The sequence below is a fragment of the Choloepus didactylus genome, chromosome 1 (genome assembly GCF_015220235.1).
Source record: "Choloepus didactylus isolate mChoDid1 chromosome 1, mChoDid1.pri, whole genome shotgun sequence".
In the NCBI taxonomy this organism is placed as follows: Eukaryota; Metazoa; Chordata; class Mammalia; order Pilosa; family Megalonychidae; genus Choloepus; species Choloepus didactylus.
Window position 1 is genome coordinate 249,286,468 of NC_051307.1, and position 16,909 is coordinate 249,303,376.

At 40.7% G+C, this 16,909-nt stretch overlaps 1 protein-coding gene across 1 annotated transcript in view; it reads right to left on the reverse strand.

Annotated features, from left to right (window-relative positions):
* CFAP100 (cilia and flagella associated protein 100) overlaps window positions 1-16,909 on the reverse strand; it is a 94,056-nt gene that overhangs the window by 61,335 nt on the left and 15,812 nt on the right. The window contains exon 3 of the mRNA XM_037803536.1: window positions 9,747-9,827. Within this exon, the coding sequence (XP_037659464.1) occupies window positions 9,747-9,827 (81 nt within the window). The remainder of the gene's footprint in view (window positions 1-9,746; window positions 9,828-16,909) is intronic.

Below are 16,909 nucleotides of genomic sequence, written 5' to 3' on the forward strand. Positions count from 1 at the left end.
AAACCAGATGATATGGATAAACCAAGCCCAAATACCCAAATTAAAAGATCAGAGGAGACACAGTACTTGGAGCAATTAATCAAAGAACTAAAGATGAACAATGAGAGCACGGCACAGGATATAAAGCATGTGAAGAAGAGCATGGCACAGGATATAAAGGACATGAAGAAGAGCATGGCACAGGATATAAAGGACATGAAGAAGACCCTAGAAGAGCATAAATAAGAAATTGCAAGAGTAAATAAAAAAATAGGCACTCTTATGGAAATAAAAGAAACTGTTCATCAAATTAAAAAGATTCTGGATACTCATAGTACAAGACTAGAGGAAGTTGAATAGTGAATCAGTGACCTGGAGGATGACAGAACGGAAAATGAAAGAACAAAAGAAAGAATGGGGGAAAATCGAAAAAATCAAAATGGACCTCAGGAATATGATAGATAATATAGAATGTCCAAATATAAGACTCATTGGTATTCCAGAAGGGGAAGAGAAGGGTAAAGGTCTAGGAAGAATATTCAAAGAAATTATTGGGGAAAAATTCCCAAATCTTCTAAACACCATAAATACACAAATCATAAATGCCCAGCAAACTCCAAATACAATAAATCCAAATAAACCCACTCCGAGACATATTCTGATTACACTGTCAAATACAGAAGAGAAGGAGCAAGTTCTGAAAGCAGCAAGAGAAAAGCAATTCACCGCATACAAAGGAAACAGCGTAAGACTAAGTAGTGACTACTCAGCAGTCACTATGGAGGTGAGAAGGCAGTGGCATGACATATTTAAAATCCTGAGTGAGAAAAATTGCCAGCCAAGAATTCTTTATCCAGCAAAGCTCTCCTAATTTGAGGGAGAGCTTAAATTTTTCACCAACAAATGCTGGGAGAATTTGCTAACAAGAGACCTGCCCTACTGGAGATACTAAAGGGAGCCCTACTGACAGAGAAACAAAGAAAGGAGAGAGAGATATGGAGAAAGGTTCAGTACTAAAGAGATTCAGTATGGGTATGTTAAAGGACATTAAGAGAGAGAGGGAAAAATATATCTGACAAACATAAACCAAAGGATAAGATGGCTGATTCAAGAAATGCCTTCACAGTAATAACATTGAATGTAAATGGATTAAACTCCCCAATCAAAAGATATAGATTGGCAGAATGGATTAAAAAAAAATGAACCATCAATATGTTGCATACAAGAGACTCATCTTAGACACAGGGACACAAAGAAATTGAAAGTGAAAGGATGGAAAAAATATTTCATGCAAGCTACAGCCAAAAGAAAGTAGGAGTAGCAATATTAATCTCAGATAAAATAGACTTTAAATGCAAGGATGTTATGAGAGACAAAGAAGGCCACTACATACTAATAAAAGGGGCAATTCAACAAGAAGAAATATCATAAATGTTTATGCACCCAATCAAGGTGCCACAAAATACATGAGAGAAACACTGGCAAAACTAAAGGAAGCAATTGATGTTTCCACAATAATTGTGGGAGACTTCAACACATCACTCTCTCCTATAGATGGATTAACCAGACAGAAGACCAATAAGGAAATTGAAAACCTAAACAATCTGATAAATGAATTGGATTTAACAGACATATATAGAACATTAAGTCCCAAATCACCAGGATACACATTCTTCTCTAGTGCTCACGGAACTTTCTCCAGAAATGATCATACTCTGGGACATAAAACAAGCCTCAATAAATTTAAAAAGATTGAAATTATTCAAAGCACATTCTCTGACCACAATGGAATACATTTAGAAGTCAATAACCATCAGAGACTTAGAAAATTCACAAATACCTGGAGGTTAAACAACATGCTTCTAAACAATCAGTGGGTTAAAGAAGAAATAGCAAGGGAAATTGCTAAATATATAGAAATGAATGAAAATGAGAACACAACATACCAAAACCTATGGGATGCAGTGGAAGTGGTACTGAGGGGGAAGTTTATAGCACTAAACTCATGCATTAAAAAGGAAGAAAGAGCCAAAATCAAAGAACTAATGGATCAACTGAAGAAGCTAGAAAATGAACAGCAAACCAATCCTAAACCAAGGAGAAAAAAAGAAATAATAACAAGCATTAAAGCAGAAATTCATGACATAGAGAACAAAAAAATAATAGAGAGGATAAATAACACCAAAAGTTGGTCCTTTGAGAAGATCAACGAGCTTGACAAGCCCCTAGCTAGACTGACAAAATAAAAAAGAGAGAAGACCCATATAAACAAAATAATGAATGAGAAAGGTGACATTACTGTGGATCCCGAAGAAATTAAAAAAAAAATTATAAGAGTATACTATGAACAACTGTATGCCAACAAACTGGATAATATAGAGGAAATGGACAATTTCCTGAATGACCTAAAATGGATGGAGAAGAAATAGAAGACCTCAACAAACCAATCACAAGCAAAGAGATACAATCAGTCATCAAAAAGCTTCCCACAAATAAATGCCCAGGGCCAGATGGCTTCACAGGGGAATTCTACCAAACTTTCCAAAAAGAACTGACACCAATCTTACTCAAACTCTTTCAAAACATTGAAGAAAATGGAACACTACCTAATTCATTTTATGAAGCTAACATCAATCTAATACCAAAACCAGGCAAAGATGCTACAAAAAAGGAAAACTACAGGCCTATCTCCCCAATGAATATAGATGCAAAAATCCTCAACAAAATACTTGCAAATCGAATCCAAAGACACATTAAAAAAATCATACACCATGACCAAGTGGGGTTCATTCCAGGCATGCAAGGATGGTTCAACATAAGAAAATCAATCAATGTATTACAACACATTAAAAATTCGAAAGGGAAAAATCAAATGATCATCTCAATAGATGCTGAAAAAGCATTTAACAAAATCCAACATCCATTTTTGATAAAAACACTTCAAAAGGTAGGAACTGAAGGAAACTTCCTCAATATGATAAAGAACATATATGAAAAACCCACAGCCAGCATAGTACTCAATGGTGAGAGACTAAAAGCCTTCCCTCTAAGATCAGGAACAAGACAAGGATGCCCGCTGTCACCACTGTTATTCAACATTGTGCTGGAAGTGCTAGCCAGGGCAATCTGGCAAGACAAAGAAATAAAAGGCATCCAAATTGGAAAGGAAGCAGTAAAACTCTCATTGTTTGCAGATGATATGATCTTATAACTGGAAAACACTGAGAAACCTATGATACAGCTACTAGAGCTAATAAATTTAGCAAAGTAGCGGGATACAAGATTAATGTATATGCTAGAAATGAACAAATTGAAGAGACACTCAAGAAAAAGATACCATTTTCAATAGCAACTAAAAAAATCAAGTACCTGGGAATAAACTTAACCAAAGATGTAAAAGACCTATACAAAGAAAACTACACAACTCTACTAAAAGAAATAGAAGGGACCTTAAAAGATGGAAAAATATTCCATGTTCATGGATAGGAAGGCTAACTGTCATTAAGATGTCAATGCTACCCAAACTCATCTACAGATTCAATGCAATCCCAATCAAAATTCCAACAACCTACTTTGCAGACTTGGAGAAGCTAGTAATCAAATTTATTTGGAAAGGGAAGATGCCTTGAATTGCTAAAGACATTCTAAAAAAGAAAAACAAAGTGGGAGGACTTCCACTTCCTGACTTTGAAGCTTATTATAAAGCCACAGTTGTCAAAAACAGCATGGTACTAGCAGAAAGATAGACATATTGATCAACGGAATCGAACTGAGAATTTGGAGATAGACCCCCAGATCTATGGCCGACTGATCTTTGATAAGGCTCCCAAAGGCACTGAACTGGGACATAACAGTCTTTTCAATAAATGGGGCTGGGAGAGTTGGATATCTATATCCAAAAGAATGAAAGAGGACCCCTACCTCACACCCTACACAAAAATTAATTCAAAGTGGATCAAAGATCTCAATATAAAAGACAGTACCATAAAACTCCTAGAAGATAATGTAGGAAAACATCTTCAAGACCTTGTATTAGGTGGCCACCTCCTAGACTTTACACCCAAAGCACAAGCAACAAAAGGAAAAATAGATAAATGGGAAATTCTCAAGCATAGAAGTTTCTGCACCTCAAAGGAATTTCTCAAAAAGATAAAGAGTCAGCCAACTCAATGGGAAAAAATTTTTGGAAACCATGTATCTGACAAAAGACTGATATCTTGCATATGTAAAGAAATCCTACAACTCAATGACGGTAGTACAGACAGCCCAATTATAAAATGGGCAAAAGATATGAAAAGACAGTTCTCTGAAGAGGAAATACAAACGGCCAAGATACACATGAAAAAATGTTCAGCTTCACTAGCTATTAGAGAGATGCAAATTAAGACCACAATGAGATACCATGTCACACCAATTAGAATGGCTGCCATTAAACAAACAGGAAACTCCAAATGCTGGAGGGGATGTGGAGAAACTGGAACTCTTATTCATTGTTGGTGAGACTGTATAGTGATTCAGCCATTCTGGAATTCCAGACAGTCTGGCAGTTCCTTAGAAAACTAGATATAGAGTTACCCTTCAATCCAGCAATTGCACTTCTTGGTATATACACGGAAAATCTGAAAGCAGTGATGCGAACAGATATCTGCATGCCAATATTCATAGCAGCATTATTCACAATTGCCAAGAGATGGAAACAACCCAAATGTCCTTCAACAGATGAGTGGATAAATAAAATGTGGTATATACACACAGTAGAATACTATGCGGCAGTAAGAAGGAACGATGTGGTGAAACATATGACAACACAGATGAAACTTGAAGACATAATGCTGAGCGAAATAAGCCAGGCACAAAAAGAGAAATATTACATGCTACCAGTAATGTGAACATTGGAAAATGTAGAACAAATGGTTTATAATGTAGAATGTAGGGAAATAGTGATAGAGAGCAATTAAGGAAGGGGGAATGATACCCCAATAAGAACAGATACGCTATCATAGGTAAATTTAGCTTTTTGGGAATGCCCAGGAATGAGTATGGTCTGTTAATTTCTGATTGGTATGGTAGGAACAAGTTCACAGGAATGTTGCCATATTAGGTTTTTTTCTGGGGGTAGAGTAGGAACATGTTGGAAGTAATGTAATTATTTTAGGTTAGTTGTCTTTTTCTTACTCCCTTGTTATGGTTTGTTTGAAATGTTTTTTTTTATTGTATATTAAAAATTTTTTTTTTGATATAGTTGATTAAAAAAAAAGTTAATTAAAAAAAAATTTAAAAAAATATGCAGAGCCCCCTTGAGGATCTGGGGGAAAATGCAGAGGTGTTGGGTTTCCCCACCTTGATGGTTGCTGATATGTTCACAGACATAGGGAACTGGTGGTTTGATGGGCTAAGCCTCTACCATGGGACTTGCCCTTGGAAAGACTGTTGCTGCAAAGGAGAGACTAGGCGTCCCTATAATTGTGCCTAGGAGCCTCCTCCTGAGTGCCTCATTGTTGCTCAGATGTGGCCCTCTCTCTCTAGCTAAGCCAACTTGGCAGGTGAAATTACTGCTTTCCCCCCCTACGTGGGATCTGACACCCAGGGGTGTAAATCTCCCTGGCAACATGGAATATGATTCCTGGGGAGGAATCTAGACCTGGCATCGTGGGATGGAGAACAGCTTCTTGACCAAACGGGGGATGTGAAAGGAAATGAAATAAGCTTCAGTGGCAGAGTAATTCCAAAAGGAGCCGAGAGGTCACTCTGGTGGGCACTCTTACGCACAATATAGACAACCCTTTTTAGGTTCTAAAGAATTGGAGTAGCTGGTAGTAAATATCTGAAACTATCAAACTACAACCTAGAACCCATGAATCTTGAAGACGATTGTATAAAAATTTAGCTTATGAGGGGTGACAATGATTGGGAAAGCCATATGGACCACACTCCCCTTTGTCTAGTTTATGGATGGATGAGTAGAAAAATGGGGGAAGGAAAAAAACAAAAACAAAACAAAACAAAACAAAACAAAAAAGGCACCCAGTGTTCTTTTTTACTTTAATTTTTATTATTATTTTTTTGTGTGTGGTAATGAAATGTCAAAAATTAATTTTGGTGATGAATGCACAATTATTTAATGGTACTGTAAACAACTGAATATACACTTTGTTTTGTATGACTGCATGGTATGTGAATATATCTCAATAAAATAAATTAAAGGTATAAGGATTGGAAACAAAGGGAAAAACTGTTCTTCAAGGTGATGTGATTGCAGACTAAAAAAGCCACTATAATATACAAACAAAATGATCACAATTAGATCAATTAGAAGTGGTTTGTAGATCTTACTGTGAAATTAAAACAAAACTTCTAGAAGATACAATAAGGGAATCTCTTTATGACCTTGGGGATCAGAAAAGAGTCCTTAAATAGGACACAAAAAGCACTAACCTAAAGGAAATGATTGGTAAAATTGAACTATATTAAAATTAGGAACTTTTGTATATTAAAAGACACCACCAAGAGAGTGAAAAGGCAGTCACATAGAAGAAGGTAGTTGCAGTACTTATAACCGGCAAATGGCTTGTATCCACAAAGTCTACAGAGCTACTAGAAATCATTAAAATAAAAAGACAGACAATGCAATAGAAAAGTGTGCAGAAGACATGAACAGGGGCTTCACAACAGTGAATATTCAAATGTCCAATAAACATATGAAAAGGTAATTCCCCTCATTGGTCACCAAAGAATATGAGATACTAATATACAGCCAATAGACTAGAGGTAATATTAAAAAGACTGACAATACACCAAGTTTTGGAGAGGAGGTGCAGCAAGTGAAATTTTCATGCCTGTTGGTGGGACTGTCCATTGGGACAATCTCTCTGGAAGACTGTTCAGCTGTACCTACTAAAGTTAAACATATGACCACAATTCCATTCTTATACATGTGTCCAGGAGGAATGAATGCTTATGTCCACAAAATGATATATACAGGAATGTTCATAGAGGTATTGGTGATAACTAAAAATTGGAAACAACCCAAATGTTCATCACCTCTAGAAATGATAAATTGTATATACATATGTTAGAATATACGCATCCAAAAATGGGCTAATGCTCACACAAGAGTGTGGATGAATCTCACAGACAAAATGCCGAGTGAAAGAAGCCATAAATGAAAGAGAACACAGTGTGTGACTCCATTTATATAATGTTCAAGCACAGACAAAAGGAATTTGTGGTGACAGAAATCAGAACAGCAGCTCTCACTGGGGGAGGGAAAATTTCTGGGGAGATGGAAATATTCTAGATCTTGAATGGGGTGGTGGTTACACAGTTGTATACATTTGTCAAAACACATCCAACTGTATACTTAAGATTTGTGCATTTCACTGTGTATAAGTTACACCTCAGTGAAAAAAGCAAAACAAAACCAAAAGCCCCCATCTCTAACGTAACAATCAATTCAGGTGACAAGCATCTGAAATTAGTTGGTGAAAAATTGATGTGAAAGTTTCCAGGGGAAAGGATGGATCTTGTTCCCTGAATTCACTGATCCGAAAGCATCACCTGCAGGAGGCAGCTGGGTGAGATGCAATAGAAGAAGCCAACTGGGAAGGCTTCTGGTCAACCAAACCCCAAATTGCTCTAATCAAGCATCAAGAGTTAATGCCCGAAAGGGTGGAAGGAAGGGAAAGAGGAAAGAAGAAAGGAAGGAAGAGTTAATGTCCAAAGGAGCTACAATTTCAGTGATAGCGCCAGGAAGCAAACAAACAAATATGGAGAGGGGGATATTCTACAGGAAGATTGACATGATTCCTCAACAAGTCAAAGGTATGGAAAAGAAAAAGATATGGTCAGGGGTTGAGGGAGAGGAGAATCGATAGAGTAAAAGACTGTAGAATAGCCAAATGTTCAGATCTTATTGAATCTTAATTAGAACAAATCTTCTATAGGAAGACATTCTAGGATAATTGGGTAAATCTGATTATGGCCCAGGTATTAGATGCACTGGTTAATTTTGTTAGGGGTCATGGTGGCATTGTGGGCTTGTAAGACAACATTCCTACTTTTGAGAAACACATATTGAGGTATGTAGGGATGACATGACATGACCTGTCTAGATTTTGCTCTGAAATCTTTTGGCAAAGACAAAAACAAAAAAGGAAAAGGATAGATGGAGCAAGCAAATTTGGTTAACCATTGAATCTGATGCTAGGAAAAAGAGGGTTCACTGGACTTTAATTCTACGCATGTTTAATTTTCATAATAATAATAATAAAGAGGCTCCTAATCGTATTAAGTTTAGGATCTTAAAGATTTGGCACTTGCCTAGGTGCCATTAGATTACCTTAAGAATATTAAAAGCTATTTTGATCACCACCCATACAAAGCCTCAATAGATAGGCTGAATAGTTGGTACCAGAAGAAATAAAGTTGTATTTCCTTTTCCACTGAGTCTCTGGACAAGACACAGATGGGCAAGAACCTGCGTGAAAAAGGTCCTGGGAGAAGGGCCTGAAGACAAGAGAGATGGGTGTGACCCAACCTGCCAGGACAGCTTGTGTCCTGGTGGGGCAGGATCAAAGGCGAGGGAGGCTCCCAGCCACCTGTGCTGCGAAATGCAGCAGGGAAACGTGGGGACCAGCCTGGTGAGGAGCAGACTTGGAGAACATGCTCACATCTGCAATGTCTACACAAGGGGCAGATTGGCTGACAGGCCCAGGGTGCAGGAGTCCAGGGAAGCCAAGGTATGGAGCTGACACTGCGGGAAGAAATGAGTCCCCTGTGCAGACAGGTGTGTAAGAAGAAGGGAATCTAGTTACAGTAGTGGGGATGCCTGAAGACTGCAGGGCTCCGTGGGACTGCTGCCCAAAACAAGACTCAACAGATGCCTGATTCTGAGTGCTCCCAGGCTGGATGACCCCTTGTTTTCTGAGACACCCATGCTGGCCTGCCCAAATTCCAGCTGGCTGTGCCAGCCCCTGGACACTGTAATTACACAGTGGTCAACCTCAGGGCCACCACAGAAGTCCCCTTTTCTTCTCTTCACCAAAAGCTTTCATACAGGGGGCCATTTGGCACAACATTGGCCCTACTGGAGGAACCCAACGTATCTGTTTCCCTAAATCCACTGGAGAAGAACTTTTCCCATTAGGCTCCATGTGGGTCAGCAGTTAAGAGGATGAGGCACATGCAGCTACCTGCCAACCCTTCTTCATTCCTAAAAGGCAGCAGCACTATGCCTAGTTGAAAAGCTACATTTCTCAGCCTCCCTTGCAGAAACTGATGGCCATGTGACAGATTTCTGGCCAATGGAATGTAGGCAGAAATTGCTGGTTGGGCTTCTGGGAAGAATCCTTTCCCAGGAAGGGTTGACTCAGTGGGTGGGCAGTTCTGCCTTTTTCTTTGGTCCTTCTTTCTGCCTGGAATCAGATGAGGTGGCTGGAGCTGCAGCAGCTATTTTGTGACCATGAAACAACCCTGAGCTTGAAATCCCTGAGACTAAAGAAGATAGAGCAGAGAGACTTGGAAGTCACCTGGATGACTTCATGGTACTGCTCTGCCAGCCCTGGAATGCCTTCCCATTACTGGAGGGAAAATTAAATCCTGCTTGTTAATGTTCCTATTTTTTTTCAGGTCTCAGTTATCAAATTCCTAACAAAAACAGGAAGCATTTCATCTCTGTCCTTAAAACTGGTCTAAGGGCAGCAAGGGGCAGAAGGGAGAGGGTATGCCTCCCACCAACCCCGACTTGAACCTCCCACTTCCAGGGTTACCTTTGCCTTTAGTTGCCTGTTTCTTCAATTTTTCTTCAATGATTGAAGAAGAACTGTTTTCCATGGATTCCAGGTTGCCTTCTGGAGAGACACAAATGTGAGGGCATGGCAATGAGTCTGAGAGGCCCGCAAGAGCTGTGAATACAGCATAAGGCAGGACAGAGGCTCCAGACGCTCTAGGGCTCCAGCCCCTGCTTCCTCACCTACCTGCTGAGCTTGGGGAAGTTACCTGGCTTCTCTGAAGCTTGGTTGCCACACCTGAGACAATCATACTACCCTTGCTGAGAAATTGTGAGGAATGTGTAAGAAAATGGCTGAGAATGTTCCCAACACAGGTGCCTGGTGCATAGAAGTTGTTTTTGTGCCTTCCTTTGCACATCCTTCCATTTGTTTCTCAAGAGGAGAGAAGAACTATTTTATCAATGAACACTCCAAGACTTAGTGAGGTGGGGGACTCCTGGTCTGGCCAACTCCCTTGCTGCTAAGCCTTCTAGGGCTTCCTTTGGGATTTGAGTGGAGGACTCAGATACCCCCCACCAGAAGCTCATGGAGCTCATACCCCTTTCTACTGTGAGAAGCAGCTCTTCTCTTCCTGGCCTTTCTGACCAACCTCAGAAAACTGAGGAGAGCTGGCCTTGAAGCCAGGGCCCCTACTTCCTTCCCAGAGGGTCAGAAATGCTCCTACCCCTTGGGTGAATTCCTCAGGGCTCCCCCTTCCTTAGCAGACACGCTACCTCAGGCTTCCTGTTTCCATGTTTTTGTCTCTTCAACTGACACAAGGAAAGAGGCATTTGGCCTGAGACTTCCTCCCACTGCACCCCAGGAGCTTGGAGATTCCAGTCAATGCCAGCCCAGAAGGGCAGATGGGACAGGAGCTGCCAGGGATGTGTTCTGGAGAGTGGTCTCAGGTTGCTGAGGAGGTTTCAGGGATGATGATCATGGGATGCTAAGGGGGAAGGCAGGGCCAGGGAAGTAGGGGATTTGATACAAAGGCTTAGACCCACAGCAGATGGCAGATGGGGTGAGGGAAGAATGAGAAAGAGGGAGGGACATGGGGCTGAAAACTGAGATGCCTTCAGGGCCTAGCAGAATACACAATGGTAATGGGGGGAGGTAGTAGGGAGTGGTAAGGATTGTGGAGAAGTCAGGAACACCAGCTGCTAATTGTTCAGGATATCAGCACTTCTGATTTTTCAAGATTTGCACATGAATAGCCCCATTTTTTCTCTTGCCCACTTCTCACATCTCAAGATCTATGTCTGTGTGTGTTAAATTGTCAGTGGAACAGGCCCAGACAAGCATCCCCTCAAATCATCAGCAGGCTCAAGAGACCCCTCTGTGGGACTGGGGAGAGCCCTCTGGAGACCTCCCAGCCAGAAGCAGAGTTACAGCCTCCCGCTCTAGCCAAAAGTAGGCTGCATTGAAAAAAAAAAAAAAAAAGCATTAAGACTCCCAGGGGAATGAATCTCCCTGGCAACGTGGGACACAACTCCCAGGAATGAGCCTGGACCTGGCAGCAAGGGATTGAAAATGCCTACTTGACCAAAAGGGGGAAAAAAGAAAGGTAACAAGCTGAGGTCACAGTGGCTGAGAGAACCCAGATAGAGTCAAGAGGCTATCCTGGAGGTTTCTCTCATGCAAACTCCAGCTAGACATTCCAAATCGCCACAGTATGCCATGCCCTTACCAAAAGTAGTCCCCAAATACCTAGGTCCCTACCTGAGATTCTATAAAAGATGCACACACTAAGTTTTATCTCTCAGAAACTTAAATCCACCAGAGTGTTCTTAGGCCAGACAAGTCCTAAAACCCAGAGGCAACAGCCTCTTTAAGATCAACAATCAGATGCAATCCCCTTCTCCATACTGTCGACATCACCTTTCAATATGAACAAGTTAGGGTTTTCACTGCCTAGACACCCCTGAAGATGGAGAAAGAGATTAAGGGAGAGGAAGGGTTAGCAACAAACAAGATAAGATTAAACAAAGGTCTATGAACACTGAAACTTCATATATATATAAATGCTGGGGTGTTGGAGTAATTTACTCTATAGATATTCGTTGAATTGTGCCTCAAAAGTCTTCACTTTTCTGTATATTTCATAATAAAGAACGAACTGAAACTGTGGAACTGTAACCCATAACAATTTTTGAAATTATCTATATAACTGCTTGTTAAGCTGTACATCGAAAGTTAATACCTTTCTGTATGTATATTTCACAATAATGGAAATAACTGAAATTGTGGAACTGTAACCCAGAACATTCTTTGAAAATTGTTCTCTAACTACTTGTTAAATTGTACTTTGAAAGTTATCCCTGTTATGTATATATGTTACACTTCACAATAAAAAATATATTAAAACAAAAAGAAATACCGAAAAAAAAGGCATTAAGAGGCTGTGATAGATTGACCATATTAGTATTTTCTAATAATAGAAAATATGTTTCTTAGTGGGTATATGGTTAAATTTCCAAGTTGTAAAAATTTAATTAACCACAAAAAAAGATATGGTGAAATCTGACTCCAGAATGTGTCCTGTTTGGAAGCAGTGTCTTTACAGATGGAATTAGGCAGGTTAAAATGAGGTCATACTGGAGTAGGGGCCCTCAATCCCATATGACTGGGGTCCTCCTAAGAAGGGGAGAGGAGGCCACGTGACGACGGAGGCAGAGAATGCCAGCAAACACCAGAAGTTGGAAGAGCCGAGGGAGTATCCTCCCCTACAGGTTTCAGAAGGAGCACGGCCCTCCCAGCACCTCATGTCAGACTTCTGACTTCCAGAGCTGTGACACAATGGATTTCTGTTGTTTTAAGTCATGCAGTTTGTGTTATTTTGTTACAGCAGCCCTAGGAAACTAACACACATCCTAAAAATCAAAAGGTGCCACTGTTCTTTAAATAGACCAAAACCCCAAACAAACAAGCTGAAACTCTATTAAAAATGAACTTTTTTTTAAATTGTAAAAGCAATACCCATATACAGCTGTTCTGGTTTGCTAGAGCTGCTGTCATGCAAGATACCAGAAATGGATTGACTTTTAAAAAGAGGTTTATTTGGTTACAAATTTACAGTTCTACAGCCACAAAAGTGTCCAAATAAGGCATCAACAAGAGAATACCTTCACTGAAGAAAGGCCATGGCATCCAGAAAACCTCTGTCAGCTGGGAAGGTACAGGCTGGCGTCTGCTGGTCCTTTGCTCCCAGATTCTTGTTTCAAAATGGCTTTCTCCAAAATGTCTCTGGGCTTCTGTCTCTCTTAGCTTCTCTCTGTTCTCTGCTTAGTTTTCCCAGGGAGTTTCTCTCTAAGTGTCTGGGGGTCCTCTCTTAGCTTTTCTGGGGAAAACTTTTGGCTTCATCTCTTAGTTTGGCATCTCCAAACATCCTTCTGTCTGCATCTCTAAGCCTCTCCAACTGTCAGTGAGCATCTGGGTCTGTGTTGGCTCTTAGTTTCTCTTTTAAATACTCCAGTGAACTAATTAAGACCCACTCCTAATGGGTGGGGTCCACACCTCCATGGAAATAATCTAATCAAATGTCTCATCCACAGTTGGGCGAGTCACATCTCCATGGAAACACTCAATCAAAAGTTTCCACCCTAATCAAATGACTAATAAGTCTGCCCCCACAGGATTGCATTAAAGAACATGGCTTTTCTGGGGGACATAATATATCCAAACTGGCACAATAGCAAACATTTCAAACAACAGAGATAGTTAGGGCCTCACCCCAAGCCCTTGCCACAGACAGAGGTATTGTTTGCACAAAAACGCTCTCACATGCCATGACTTTTCAATAAAATACATCTTGCTCATGTGCTCAGTTCATTGCTGGCTATGCAAACCCTTTCAGTGGGTCCTGAGGTTTTTTCCAGTCTTTTGTAATTTCCAAACTCTTACAAAGGCTGCTGTCACTCACCGTGGTTAGCTGGATTACATCCCCACATGCCTGGAACACTTCCAACTTAACAGGTGACAGAGGGCATCTCAGTATCAATTTGAATTTATTAATTCAACCTATGAATGATATTTTGTGTCTTTCCAGAAGTTTGTGATCCATTCCCTTCTTTCTGTCAGTATCCTTTGCCCATATTTCCATTGGGATGTTGTAAATTTTAAATGGTTTTTGAGAGACTTTATCTATTAAAGGATACTGGCTCATTTGTTTGCCAGAGCTGCTGAAATAGCTTTCCTCCAGGTGATTTGCCAATTATCTTTTGACTCTGTCATGTATTTTTCTTACAGCAAGTTTTAATTTGTGCTTAGTGAAAAATGGTTTGGGGTTTTGTGTCTTGCATTCTGCCTCTGAAGGTTAAATATGTTAAACATTAACATTAACATAAAAATGTTAAATACATTTGTTAAAATCCCCATTTTCTTCTAGTACTCTTACAAAATTTAATTTTTTTAATTTTGAAAACTGAAGTTTACTTTTAGAAAAATTCTCCAGGAGAAACAGGGAGATTGATCTGCTGAACAATGCCCTCATGGAAAGCAATAAAATACATACACCCTAGACAGTATTTTTAAAAGTGATTAACATTATCTTAAAGATAAACCATTTTCTTAAAAAGAAAGGAAAGAAGGTAGGAAGGAAGGAAGAGAGGAAGTAAAAGAGAGAAAGGAAGAGAGAAAAAAAGAAAGAAGGAAGGATGGAAGGAAGATGGAAAGAAAAGAAAAGAAAGAGGAAGGAAAGAAGGAAGAGGAAGGAAGGAAAGAAGGAAGAGGAAGGAAGGAAGGAAAGAAGGAAGGAAGGAAGGAGAAAGGTGCAAGAGTTAGTTTTAACAATGAGTTCTGGGTGACTGAACTCTGACCACTGGCTCAATCAGTGTCCTGCTTCTGTGCCCCCAGATGGCACTAGGGAAAGTCCCAAAGCCTGCAAGGGGCCTGATGGAGGAGAAAGGAGGCAGCATTCCATCATTCAGTGACAGCCAGGGGCTCTTACAGTATGAGAGGAGCAGAGCAATGGGCAAAGCAGTCATGTGTTGCAGGTGTGTGTTCCAAGCATCAGAGGGTCCATGCCCCCTCAACCAAAGGATCAGTGTGGGGAGACAAGGAGGCTGCCAGGTGGCTGATGGGGGAGGCCACCTCTCAGGCTCTCCCTTGACCTGCAGCTCCTGGCTGCTCCCCTTGGCTTCTCTCTCTCTGTGGCCTTCTCTATAAGCCCTCCAGTAATAGGATTAAGGCCCATCCTGATTCAGTCAGGCCACACCTTAACTAAAAGTAACATCTTCAAAAGGTCCTATTTACAATGGGCTCACATGCACAAGAATGGATTAAGATTAAGATGTTTTTCAGGGATACATAGCTCCAAGCCATCATAGTCTGCCCTCTGAACCCCAGTAGACATGTTCTTCCCATATGCAGAATACATTCATTCCATCACAACATCCCCAAGGCCCTGACCCATTTCAGAACAATGCCTAGTACAAAGTCTCATCAAAATCAGTTATGGGGAGGAGATATGATGGTGGCATAGAGAGGTGTGGAATTTAGTTAGTCCCCTGGAATAACTAATAAACAACCAGGAACAACTAGTAAATAATCTGGAATAACTGCTGGGCGACAACTGTGACTGTCCACACATCGTACACCAACCTGGATTGGGAGGAATGCCTGAGATCGCAGCATAAAATCTGTGAGCAAAAACTGCAGAACTGTGCTGGGAGCCCCCTCCCCGCATGGCAGCCTGAGCTGCAAAACCTTGCTGTGGCAGACAGCAGCATTCCCAGAGCCAATGAATATAGCTCAGCCCAGCTCCACCTGTGGTTTTAATTAAAAAATGTGGACTGCAGAATACAAGCTACAAATATAGACAAGAAGCAAAGTACCCTGAGGTTGCTCCCAGTGGAGAGAAGGTGGGGCTGATGGAGAGGAAAAAATTAATTAAAAAAAGAAAAAAAAATACAGAGACTTATAGAGACTGACCTTAGAGAGCTGGAAAACACCTGTGCCCTGGGAGGGGGAGCCCAGAAGACCAGGTGCTCTATCTGACCAATGGGTGAAACTGGGGGACTGTGGACTGGCTCTGAAAGGGGGTTTTCTTTCCCTTTTTCTCTCTCTCAACCTGAGTGGCTCAGTGGAGCCTCAGCCATTTTCAGTTCCCAGTGCTCTGACCAAGACAGGGGTGGAGTTGATAGAGTCAGAGAGACAAAGAACAATTCAAACGCAAAAGATAATTCCCTAGGGGGTATATCTTCCCTAAGAGGAAGGAGGTGGGGCCCAACTCAAGGGCCTGCCTGCCCCTCAGAACTCAGATCCCAGGGCCTGGGGGAAAACAGTCAAAACAGAAACAACCTACTCCAGTCCAGAGCAACAGGCTGACAGGCACCACCTGCTGGGCAGGTTAGGAAAAGCACAGCAGCTAGAGACCTCACAGGAAAGTCCGTCAAACTCTAAGACACACCTTCAAGGAGACTTGAAACAATATAACCTCATTCTGAGATCTGAACCCATTCTGGTCTGGAAAAATGTGATTGGGGTAACTGGGGAAGCCAGAATGCCTAGACAACAGAAAACTACAAACTACACTGAGAAGGGCAGAAATATGGCCTGGTCAAAGGAACAAACTTACACCTCAATCAAGACACAGTTGAGATATCATTTCACTTTGATGAAACAGTCAATTAAAGATTTTCAAAGACATCTGCTAAATCAAATAAAAAATCAAATCAGTGAATTCAGGGAAGATATGGTAAAAGAGATGAAGGATATAAAGAAAACACTGGGCAAACATAAGGTAGAAATTGAAAGTTCGAAAAAACTACTGGCAGAATCTATGGAAATGAAAGGCACAACACAAGAGATGAAAAACACAATGGAGACATACAATAGCAGAGTTCAAGAGGCAGAAGAAAACACATAGGAACTGGAGAACAAGACACCTGAAATCCTACACACAAAAGAACATATAGGAAAAAGACTGGAAAAATATAAGCAACATCTCAGGGAACTGAATGACAACATGAAGCACATGAATGTATGTGTCATGGTGTCCCAGTAGGAGAAGAGAAGGGAAAAGGGGCAGAAGCAATGAAAGAAATAATCAATGAAAATTTCCCATCTCTTATGAAAGACATAAAATTACAGATCCAAGAAGCACAGCATACCCCAAACAGAATAGATCAGAGTAGACCTATGCCAAGACACTTAATAATCAGATT